The sequence below is a fragment of the Athene cunicularia genome (genome assembly GCF_003259725.1).
Source record: "Athene cunicularia isolate RWA chromosome 6 unlocalized genomic scaffold, athCun1 chr6_part1, whole genome shotgun sequence".
Taxonomy (NCBI): domain Eukaryota; kingdom Metazoa; phylum Chordata; class Aves; order Strigiformes; family Strigidae; genus Athene; species Athene cunicularia.
Genome location: NW_020799105.1, coordinates 21,393,939 through 21,406,736, shown reverse-complemented (window position 1 = coordinate 21,406,736; position 12,798 = coordinate 21,393,939). Strand labels below are relative to the sequence as shown.

The following is a 12,798-nucleotide window of genomic DNA, read 5'->3' as shown; positions in this document are numbered from 1 at the left end:
TTGTGAGGCAAAGCAGAGGTTAGTGGGAGATTCGGGAGGTATAAAATGAGAAAGTGTGAAGAGGGAAAAAACAAGCTTTTTCCAGCTCTTTAATGGTAACAATACTGCATTTGGTAATTACAGTAATGATTAAAGTTACCCTAACATATTGTTCCTACTATCTGATCAGTGTGAGTCTTTCTAGAAATGCATGTCACTAACTGAAATTTCTTTAATAAAGCATAGAAACAGTACTTATTGATAGAGATGTTTTTCTTATTCTCAACAATTTTATTTAATAGAGCATATGATCCCATTTTGAATTGGGATTGCTCCTATATCCCAGCATCAGTCACACAGAGAAGGCCTGTTAGAATTCATTGGTATTTTCTTAAATATAAACCAGATTTTATCATGTGTCACTCAGCAGGAACAGATATTTAATTTTTCTTTTGGGGAGGGTAATTTATTTTTTAAACAATGCTGGAGCCCAATATGCTTTTATCTTCAATTAAATTATCTTAAATCTATTCTGCTTAGGTTTAAATCGTGAATAAAAGGAGTACGTTCCTGAATTCATGTGATGTTGCCTCCAGAGCAGTAGCAATTGAAAGGTGGCTGAATTTTAACTTACGGATTTGTTATTATGGTTACACAAGTTCCTATTCACCTTGTCTAAAAGCTTAACTATGTACCTGAGATTATTTTACTGGTACTTAACATTTCAGTAAAAAGTTTCTTTTTCAGATGGAGTTTAAATTATATATATTTAAGTATTTTTACAGATGGTTATTTTTATCATTAAGGTTTCTGTTTTGAGGGAGTCAATGGAAAAATGTTCACTAAAACAGGTAATCTTTGTAGACATTTGGACTATTATTGTTCTGCCTTTCAAACCTTATTTGAAGAATCTGGAATCAACTTTAATGTCTACAACAAATATAAATACAGTCAATCAAATGTAAGTATGTAAGGCCAAACATATCTGGCTTTAAACTTTTCCTGATGATAAACTCGTTACCGAGTCTTTATATGTATAGTTTACTGTCAGTGTTAAGCTTAAAACATGTCTGAAGTATTCATATTACAGTGGTTTTTTTCCAAGATATTGGTATTTTCTCGATTGCTTTGGGAGAGCCTTCTCCTGCCTGAGGGTTGTGTTATAAACCTGCGCCACAAACCTGTCCAAGAAAGGGCTGATCTACAGCATGGTTTGGCAAGCCTTACTTCTTCCCAGAAAATGCTTGGCTGCAGTGCTTAACAAATTTGCTAGAATGCTGGGTCATAATAAGTTTCATATGGCTGTAGAGCAAGAGCTAGCGTGGGCCTGATTGCGAGGAGGATAATGCACCGACTGCGCTTGATGTAATAAGTAAAAGTAGAATAAGGATATAAATGCTGAGCAACAAGAACTGGGTTCAGCTGAGCCAGTAAGGCTGTAGTGAAACTGAAGGTACGGTAGCTTTAGTTACTGTAAGAAATTGAATCTGGGGCCAGGAACACTACAGTCCAAAAGATGAACTCATCCAGAGTATCAGGCGTCAGTATTATTTGAAAGCAAAGAGTATCAAACAGTGAGTAGTGAACAGCTTTGAAAGTGCTTTTGGCATGAGACTATGAAGGCTAGGCTTGGCGTAAATCCATTTCAAGACACAAACTTACAGTCAGCCTAGAGGTGCAGTAAATATAAACTTTCCAATTTAAGAACTTAAAATAACTTTACACTTGTGTCACCTCCAGATGCCAAACTTGCAAATTTTTCCTTGGTGAACTTTCAGAAAGGAGGAGGATGTAATAGAATAGGCAGTAGGGCTGGTAGTAAAAACAACCTATTGGGATATCAGGGAGGTGTTGGCCACACATCAAAAACCCAATGGATTTCAAAGAGGGAGAGAAAGCCATAAAGTGTTTTTGACTTGGTGTTTATCTAAAGCAATTGCCAACAATAATTAGTGGAGAATGCAATCTTAGCAAGTACTATTCAGATTTTCTTCCTTCAAACCACGTTTTCCTAGTTAAGTCTTAAGAAATAGGTTGTGCTTTCATGTTAGGAATCAAAACACAGATAAAAGTAATGAAGTCACTCTAAATTTTGTAAAGTGGGCTTCGTTAAGTTTCACATACTAAATTCAGGCAATCAGCAGAAAAATGTTTATAAAACATTTTTGTGGATGGATAGGGGCAAGTTCTTAAGAATGTCTTGCAAAGAACTTCATAGAATCATAGAATGGTTTGGGTTGGAAGGGACCTTAAAGACCATCCAGTCCCACCCCCTTGCCATGGGCAGGGCCACCTTCCACTAGCCCAGGTGGCCCAAAGCCCCGTCCAACCTGGCCTTGGACCCTTCCAGGGAGGGGAGTGTTCATGACCTCTACAAAAGACAAACTTTGTTAAAGCACAAAGAGGGACCAAAAGGGAGTATTGAGCCTTTTCATAGTAAGGGCTACATTTAAATAGAGATTTGTCTTATAAATCTCTTCAGATTCTTCCAAACAAGTTGTTCAGCTTACCTGTGGCAAGTCTAGTGAGCAGGTATGTGAAGAAAAAAAAAAAAAAAAAAAAAGACCATTTTGCTTCCCAGAGCTGATGTCATATCCTCTGCAATTTGGATCTACTGCCATTTGTGAAACTTGTTGAGAAAGTTCTACCTCTCTTTATTCTCTTAAAAATAAAACCTATTTTTGAGTTACCTGGTTTTCCCCAGCAGTTGGTTTGATTTTGAGTCAACCGACGTTCAGCAGAAGGCTTCATTGTGTGCGTGTTATAAGCAGGGAACGGTGTAGAGTGGATACCATCCAGATCCTGTTCAATGAGCCTTAAATGTTCTAACCTAAGTGAAGCAAGTACCTAAACATAAAAAATATTTTAATTTGGGGCAGATTGATGCAGTACTTAAAGCTAAGCAATTATACTTACCTGTCCTGTCTCTTCAGTCAGAATAATGTCCTGATGCTGAAAAAAGATTGAGTCTTCACATAGCTGATGTCCCCAAATGTTGATGCTCTAGTAAGCATCTCTTCTCTGTTACTATTTGAATTTACATGGTTCTGTTGTCAAACTTGTAGTTCAGATTCTGTGTTTAAGTTGACTCTTGCATTGGGGCTTTTAAAAACTGAAGTTCAGAAAAGTCCAAGATGTCTTTTACCAGTATTTTGTAATAATTTTATTAATTTATCCTACAATGGCCTCAGGTGTGTGGCATGTTCTCTGACACTCTTTGAAGAGTTTTCTAGCACTGTAGAGCCAATTTTTCTGGCACGCAGCAGCTATATAACATTATTATTCAGCAATAGTAGCATCAACTGGATTCATAAAAACAAGGAAGTTTTAACTTGTTCAACGACGCTCTTATGGGTATGATTCTGGTTAAATTAAGTCACAAGGGGTCTGTAGATGAGGTTAATAAGATTCAACTATGGTGTGTGTATCTTTGAAAGCCTGAGGAATTAGGTCGTGCCCACCCAGCTAGTGCTTGCACTGCTAACCCTGCTGGTCTGCAGAGCTCGGGGGTCAGACTTGAAGGACGGGCATGTGTTTGATGTCATTCTAGTGGAGAGTGAGGGCTAAAAGATGGGAGCTGGAGGGCCAGGGAGTTTCACCTGGGAAGGCAGTTTATTGCCTGATGCTTACCTAAGGCAAACAGTATAGAGGCTTCTTGCTGGTTTTAATACACTTTTCCCAGCTGGGGAAGGGGGAGTGCTCTGTGCTGGTGGATTTTGCAAGCACTGTAGTAATTAAGTGCAGTATGGCAATAACAGCAGGTCTCCTCTGGTCGGTTGTGTTTGAAAGTATTTCCCAGATAGTTTCACTTCTGGCAGTGGGCTCCAGCGAGCATTAAATGAATGCAAGCTAGAGGTATTTTCAGAAATGCTATATATCACCATCAGAAATGTGTGCTGCATGGTTTATTTTTTTCACACACCACAAATACAGTTAATTTGCAAGATAGGTTTTGTTTTCAGCCATGATTCAAGAAGACTGCTCTGTAAATCAGCTCTGCTTTCATCTGCTCTTCATCTGCAGATTAGTTTTATTACTTCATCCAGTTTTCATTATGCATATTGGAGTTAGTTGCATAAATTAAGATCACGTGGACAGTATAGATAACCATTTTTTGTGTTTTCTGACTCTCTTTGCAGTTGATGAAGGTCGTCTTAAGGAACTGGGCAGAGTGAGAGTACTCCACAAGAGAACCATCATGCCTTACAGTGTGTATAAGAAAGGAAGGAAGGGGCCAAGCGACGAAGCCAGCGTTCAGCAATATGCAAGTTTGGTTGGACAGACCTGTTCAGAAAGAATGTTGCTATTTAGAAGTTGAAAAATCATTAAATGGCATTTTGATGGCGCTACATTTTATTGCACTGCCACTGGATGATATGTACTATAGTTTTGTGTTGGTATGCCTACTCAACTAGCCGTATGAAATACAGGTATATATCTAGGCTTGTGTGAATACATGGTACTGTGTTTAAAGGTCAACTCCAATAAAACTTACAATACAGCAAGGCTTTAGCAATATAAGTTTAGAAAAACATGCTTGCAATATATTTTAATTAAGTAGTTCTAGCCTTTCTATGCATTTTGAATAATTCTGAGTATCTAAGCAAAATGAGAAACAGGTGTCTTTCTTGTACAGACAAAGGTCGACTAAATCTAAATTAACAATAATTAAATTACAAATGTTTTCAAATAGCACCTTGATTATCTGTTGTTAAAAATTGCCGTGAAATTTATGCCTGCATTTGTATGCTCCGAAACTCTTGCAAGAGAATTGTAAACTTGCTGTTATTTTCTAATGTGAAGTCTGGTGTGGTTTTAATTTTATTTCAGTAGTATATTTAAAAATAAGAAGAAGTTATTTTCGCTGCACATTCTTCATTTGTTTAAAGCAGTAGGTTAGTGTCAGGTCCTAGTGAATGTAGGAGTTCATAGTAGATTCTCAGTGGCAGGGGATGCAGTGCTTTGGAAAACTTTCCCCTTTGGAGATGAAACAGAATAGTTGCACTATAAATATACCAAAGATATGCAGCCAAGTGGCACAGTGGGTTTTTGGTATAAGCCTTATCCTTTGCCTAAAAAGAATGGGTATTTTAATGCATATCGCTAATGTGAAATAGAGCTTGGAAGGTTTATCCTATAGCTCTTCGGTGCACATTTCACAACTATACTAAAAAAAGACATGAGGTACCACTGCTGGGTTCTGTTGCAGTTTTTTTTCTGCAGAATTTTATGGGGAGACTTCAGTATCATATTCCTGCACTTTGTTACAGACTGTTTTGTTTATGGTGCAGCAGCTCACAGGTTAACATCTTTAATAACATTTTACTAAATAATTCTGTTGGAAACACAGAAAGTTGTGATGCTTTATGAAAGCACTTTATTATCTGATACATGAGCGTTGTCAGTAGTAGTCTGTGTCCCCGTCAAATCGTACAAGTTATAGGAAATCTGGGAAATAACATGGTTGTATAATTCAGTAATGTATTACAAAATCCTAACATTACCGATGCATTTGTGTTTCTTATCTTCTTGGATAACAGGAGCTCGTATTTGCCTTGAATCAACTTGAAGTTCCCTGTTAAACTTTGAAGAAAGATTTTTGTTCAAGAATATCTGTCTAGGTGAGGTGTTTTTCCCCAGAAAGGAACCAAATTCAGTTTTACCCTCTGAGAGGTGCATCTCCTACCATGCATGGGCTTGATTTAATTTTAAACGGCCAGTCTTACTAATCACTGATTTTTATGTGGAAGAGACATAAGAATTTTGGGATTCAAGTGCATTGCAGATTTCACTTTTTTTTTCATATCTGTTTGATCATTGTAATATTATTGATATAGAGTACATCTTCAACAGTAATTTTTAAAAATAATTTTATATTTTATTAATTGGGATGTATTGTATTTATCTACTCCCAGTCTGCAATAAAATCGGTTATTTCTGTTAACATTATATCTAGTATGTATTTATCTGTTGCCCGGTACCAAGAAGTTTCTATATACTATACAATCTAGTTTGTCCATGTCTTATCTAAGGCTATTGCCACAGGAGAACCACTAAATGCTACTTATGAACATTATTATCAACAGTTCCTTTCTGTGGAGAAAATACTCTCACCGCTCAGTGAAATGTCAAATAGCATAACAGTTTCTGCCTGCACAATGTGTTGAAAAGCAGCAATGCCCATACGGCTGAAAACCAAAATAAATGAGAAAACCTTTTTATATGATATAAAATCAGTTTGTGGACACAGAGGAATTCCAGCATGACTTGCAAAATCTTAAAGATTATCAAAACCACTTAATGATGGCCTCGCAGTGCTCCTGGAGAAGTTAAAGTTTCTGTTAAATTGCAAGAGAGCAGCCTTACTGTCACCACGGAGATTTCTTGAAGAGCTCCATCTTTTTGTGCCCACTATTTGTTACTGATTTGCCTTCTAGATATGTATTAGACTTTTATCTGATGCTCTGTTTCTCATGGGGAGCTTTTAAGGACTGCAGTTAAGGAAAAGTGAGATAAATATAAAATTGAAAATAGAGTACAGCTTGATGTTGTGGTTAGTGTGACCACTAAAAGTCAATGACCATTTCCTGTGAATTCTGAAATGGTGCTTTCACCTTCTGACCTCCACTTGAACTGCAGCACCACGGCATGCTGGGCTTCTGACTCTTACTGAACTCAAAAATATATATATATATATATATATATATATATATATATATACACACACACATATAAATATATATATATATTTATCTTAAGAAAATGACAACATTGAGATTAACTCAGAAATTGAGTTCATCTCATGTAGTATGCTGAGATCTGACTCGCTTCTCTAGTGCTATTTAGAGGAAATTGTGCAGTATTTTTCAGGACTGATACCTCTATCCCTGGTTTAAAAGTGGAATAGAGTCTGAGGATGAAGTTCTGTAAATTTTGCCATTGACTTCAGTGGAGGTGAAAATTCACCACTACTACAATTTAATTTAATGAGATGTTGTAATGGAGAATTATTGAATTTCAGGAGACATGATTTAGTACAAACTATTTTATAAGAATTTTTTTAGTGTAGTTTGTGAGACTTAATCCCTAAAGCAAGGTTGCCTTGTTCTATCATCTGTTGATAAATGAGTGTAAAAAGGTGGTAAGAAAATGCAGAGCTGTAACCAATGCTAAAAAATACCATTCTTTGTTTTAATTGGAAATAAATGGGGAGCTTACTCATTTCCAGCATCAACACATTTCAGTAAATGCAAAAGAACCCACATGTGGAATTTGTAATTGCTTTTCAGCAGGCCTGTTTGACTTGTAAGTATAGAAAATAAAGTTATTTCTAGTCTCCGTGAATTATCATAAGTAATAGCTCCAATTGTGACTTCTGTATTACTTCATAGGAAATAATTTTCTTGGAGGTTGACTAAGTAAGTGTCCAGTGAACAGCAAAATCAGGGCAGTCAAAGAGTAGCAGTGATTAGAAGGGATACCTATCAGTTCAAAATACATCACCATATTTTAGAAAAAAATTTCAGTTCTGGCTAGACTGATTAATGAAGAGTTTATGCTTTGAAACAGAATTTATAATTCTCTTGTGAATGGGATGGAAAGGAATGACTGGAACAGAACGAACGACCAGAATGGGACAGAACGACCAGAATGGGACAGAACGACCAGAATGGGACAGAACGACCAGAATGGGACAGAACGACCACAGAACGACCAGAACGGGACAGAACAACCAGAACGGAACAGAATAGGACGAACAGAACAGAATAGAATGGGACAGAATAGTACAAATAGAATAGAAGGGAAGAGGCTTTTCACAAATGGAGACTAGAGAGGACTAGCTATTTATTTTAGTTAGGCTATACCATTTCTAGTTGGTTGAAAAAAACCCTTTCTCTGAAGTAAGCAGCCAAACAAGCAACGCAGAAGGCTGAATTATGTGCACAAATACAACCAAGCCTTGATTTGATTTCCTGCTGAATGAAGCAGAATTCCAGCTAATTCTGGATTCCTGAATGAGACTTTTGTTGAAGCCCAGTGCCTCCGTGGCTTGAAATGTTGGTGTGTCAAGGTGATCCAGTGCACAAGGCACATCAAAACTTCCTGGGAGTGTTTATTTTTTCTGTTTCATTGCTCCTTTGGAGTCTACATCCATTGCTTTTTTAGAAGTGCTGTTAATATCTTTGCCAGGTGATCATTCTGAAGCTACCAGCCTGAGCAGACATCTATTTAAGAATTCCCTCTCGTTCTGGTTGTCCCAGATAATCCTTCAGACATGTATGATGTGCTCTCCTCATCAGCCTTTCCATCTTCATCCAGGGTTTAATGGCTCTTCTTGCTTGTTCTACCCCCGTCCTGCTACAGGAACAGTCTGCATTTGGAAAGGTGTAGGCAATACTTAGGGCAGAAATCATCACCACATTTCAGGGAGATCATCAGCGTTTCCGTAAGCATCTCAGGCACATATCATACCCAATATATTTATAAAACTACACCTTCAAAACCTCTTGCATATATGATCTCACGTACTGAGCTTAAAGCGAGATTACGTTTTCATTTGCCAAATGATTGAAGTTTGTCAAAGTGATGGAGAGCTTCCAAGCCCTGACTCTGTGGCTGTCCTTAGGAGGGTGGTGAGCTGTGTCCCTCCGTCAGGCTTGAGCATCAGCTGAGTAAGGCGCTACAGAGAAGACACCGAGGAAGGGCTGGCGATGACCCTGCGTGGCAGAGAGGAGCTGAAGGCGGCTGCTGGTCAGGGGAGCGTTAACAGGTAAGTAGCCACGTCATTTGCCTTTAGTTATGAGACAGATACTAGTCTCGCTGGTGAAATAAAAATGCGCTGTGGAAAACAAATTGTATAAATAACACCATTTATACGTAGTGTTAACCATGCATGTTAACCATGGCTGTTAATAAAATCAGTATACCAGCTAGGTTGATTATAATAAGCTCTTTTTGTATGGATTTTTTGGAAAAGCACAGTGACTTAAGTTGCCAAGTATACGAGCACTCACTAAACAGAACGTTTTGTGAATAGAACTGCTTAAGTGCAAAGATAATGGAAAGTGTTGAAATACGTTGTATAAACCAACACAGATTTACAGGAACGGACGTACAGTAGTAACTCATACTAAACATAGTATCCAGGTGCTAGCTGTGGTCAGTGGATTCCTAAATAAAATAGTATTCTATAACTGAATCTACTATATGCATTTGATAGCACAGTTAAAGCTCATCTTGTGAGAGATGTGTTTTATAAATGCGTTAAATGAACAGGAATATAAATAGATGAAATTAGCATATAAACCTAAGTATAGCATATGTTAATGCTATCTATATTAATATGAAACACTTTAACTGAAAACAGTGGCTCTTTCTGATCATTTTAGACAAGTAACAGCTCAGAAGCTTTCTGGCTCTATCTCTTCATGGTTATGTTTTACTGTTTTGATGTTTGTTTATTCATTTCCTTATTATAACTATTCCCATTAGATTTTTTGTTCTTCCCATCAGTTATTTCCACTTTGCTTTTGACACATAATACATGTGTCTGCCAGAAGTCCTGCTGAGAGATTGCTATCAGGACAAAAGAAAGTGTTAGAAAGTCTGTTAAGTAGTGAGAAGAGAGCAGAGTCCACAGGGACAGTCAGTCTGCAACCTTTGTGCTGTAGAAAAAGCAGGATTTATTTACAGTTTAGTCTGCTGCAGGCTTTAAAATAAATGTGTCAGATTTCATTCATTTCCCTTTGTCTGTGACATCTGATTGTTGTTGTCCAGGAAGAATCAATGAAGCATTGTAGAATATTAAAAAAAAGAAAGTATTAGTTAAGGTCAGTATACTGCATTTATGGCAAAAAGCATGAGTTAAGGAATGAATTCTGTGGAAATTCTCACTTGATGTCTACACAGGAGCCGAAATGTGTAGGCTGGATGGGACTTTGAAAAACTGTTGCTTCTCCACAGTCTTCTCCAGGCTGAGAGCTGAGAGTTATCCACCATCCCTCACGGGGCTGAACCTCACTGTTTGCATTAATCTCTAGCAAAGGCAGTTCGGTAAGCTCCTCAGAGTGATTTTCTTCAAGAAACAGGATCCTTGTTATTGAAGCTTTTCAATATCTGGTATCTAATTTTCATACTTTTGGTTGCAGGTGAACCTGGTTTGGTTTGTCCTACCTGAACATGGAGAGCGATCACTGAGGTTCCTCTTTTTAACAGCTCTAGACATTTTTGAAGACTGTTGCCAAGTCAATCTGCTGTTTGGTTTGTTTTTGTTTTTTTTTTCTAAGCTAACCGATCCCAATTGCCTTCCCAATTAGGCATGTTTTTAAGCTATTTTATTGAGCTTTCTTAAGCATTCCCCCATCGGTCTGCTTTTTTTAGTGTGGTGCCCTAGTGCTAGCTGCTCCAGTAATCAAAGTAATAATTATTCCATCAGCAAATAAATGTTGCCTTTTCAAAATAATAATTTTCACTATCCTAACTGATTTTTCTGTTTCACAAAAATCCATATTTTCTGTTTATCTACCGCACTTCAGTAAAATACAGTGAAGAACCGACCCTTACTATACCAGCAAGCATAATTTTTCTCTCCTTAAATGCTCTCAACCTGCCGCCACCAGAGGGCATGTTCCAGCTTGCCAAATTCAGCAAAGCATTCCTCTTCTTGTCTGAGTAGCCACATTTTCTGGGTCTTTTATTAGCATCTTATTCTGAGTTTTAATTTTTTACTCTGCTCTTAATTGCGGTATATCAGAAAAAAAAATAATATTGTTGGGTAGGGTTGACAAAGTTCTGTGCTTGATTAGTTGAATGCAGCACAGATTTGTTGAAAATCAGGATTAAAAGCTATTTCAAGAGAAATATTCTAGATTTTCTAACACTAGATTTATTAGATACATTATACTACCAGTATATTACTGAAATGAAAATCCATAGAGCACTTAAGGAGAGGCCAGACAGCAGTTACCTGTCTCAAAATGCTTTTGATGCTATTTCTTTCCATGTTCCTATCAAACTGTGCAGTGGGAGCATTAATAATGTCTAATAGACTGTTTATTGTGTGCATTTTGACAGATGTTCTATATTTCTCACTGGGATTGCAACAACTAAATCAGTGCATCTCAAAATGAGACCTCAGAAAACGAACAAAATGTGCTTGCATCTTCTGGTGCAAGAGAGGTGTGTGTTGTGCTCTGACAATTAACTTAGTAGTTGCACTTTCAGTTAGCGACTGATCTTTAAACCAAACACAAAATTTTCTTTAAAAACCTCAGTGTTCATTTCACACCTGCCCCAAAACCAAAGGAAAGATCTCTTGTCCATAGATGTCAGATGTCTTGGCGAGGCTTCTAGTGCATTGATTGTGAAAGTTTAAAAAAAAAAAATAAAAAAAATCACATTATTTGCTTTCTTCTTATCTGTCTTTTGTTTTCGAGCTAAGTTATTTTAATACCAGGATTTCTTTCTCAACTACGCAGGGAATAAAATTATGTTGAAATAAAGCTTCGAATAGTGAACTTAGTCAGGAGACTGCAATGCTTTTCTTTATTGCCAAGGGCATTGCAACCCATTTGTTTTGTGAATATATTAGTCTCTATTGCTCAAGATGAAAGCGGTCAAAGACAGTTGAAAAAACGGGATTCCTGATTTTAAATTATTTTTTTTTTTTCATACAAATATATTATTGCAGTGCCTAGAAACCTGGAAGAGGCTTTGCTGTGACAGCTGCTGCATGTGTCCTCAAATTGAGATTATTCTCATCCCTGAAATTATTGCAGTCCATAAAATCCCAGATGTCTTGTAAATACTGAGAACAACTGCTTTCCAGGAACAAGGTGGAAGGCTGTGAGGAGCTGGGGTTCAGAGGAAAGTCCTGCTCCAGTTACTGTGCCTCTTCCCAGGGGACTGTGGTACCTTAAGGCTCACCCTGGCCACTGGGGAGAGGGGTCTTTCCCCTTGCTGGCCTTTCAGATCAGGATATTTGATTTCCTGCTTATTGTATAATATTATTCTATAATTTTACGGTATGTTGTATTTTTATACTCTTCTGGCTATGTTAGCATCCTTGAGAGTTTGTATACTTTATGCTAACTCTTATAGATTGTTCCCTCCATCTCCTAAAAATACTTTTATGGAGAGGCATTGTCATTCTTACGTGAAATGGGGATGTTCCATGGCACTATGATTATTCCTGTCGCTTCCTTCTTTCATTTGGAGACTGCCAGCACATTTCAACCAGGAATAAATTAGCACATTCTTCCCGAATTGTGATAAGAGGATATGTCAGACTGTGCCTTCTCAGTGAAAAGGAACAGGGCAGCAGCCTGACAAAACTCTTCAGGAGTTGAAGTATTCAGTTGGGATGAGAAGGGCATTTGCGTAGATAAAAGGGTGCGACCCCGGGTGGGACCTGGCAGCAAAGGTGCTGGAATAGTGCTGCACCTCAAATAACATGATGTTTTTAATTTCATGCTGACCAGCTTCAGCTTCGGGCATCATGCATCTCCCCGTCTCTTGACTGACACCCTTCACTCCAAATCAATGCCAGCCTCAGGTGGTGATCCTCTGAAACCTCCTGTATTCATGGGCCTGTTTAACAGGATAGAGATATTCTAGGAATCCCAGTGTGGTGTAATGAAATTGGAGCTTATGTATCTTCTTTTGGCCTGCTTTTAGTGTATTTAAACCTATATTTTTATTTCATTGCTTTGTATTGTGAAATTAATGATTATTATTTACATAATGGGAAAAAGCAGAAATAGAAAATGAGACTAAATGCTAAAATTAAAAATGGATGTTCCTGAAAAGGCAGAACTCTCC

General features: G+C 37.6%; 1 protein-coding gene across 2 annotated transcripts in view; it reads left to right on the top strand.

Annotated features, from left to right (window-relative positions):
• Window positions 1-6,693, top strand: part of ATE1 (arginyltransferase 1) — an 82,518-nt gene extending 75,825 nt beyond the window's left edge. For both annotated transcript variants that reach the window (XM_026851072.1, XM_026851071.1), the window contains exon 11: window positions 4,119-6,693. In XM_026851072.1, coding sequence (XP_026706873.1) covers window positions 4,119-4,297 — 179 coding nt within the window. In that variant the 3' untranslated portion in view covers window positions 4,298-6,693. The remainder of the gene's footprint in view (window positions 1-4,118) is intronic.
• Window positions 6,694-12,798: the final 6,105 nt, after the last annotated feature.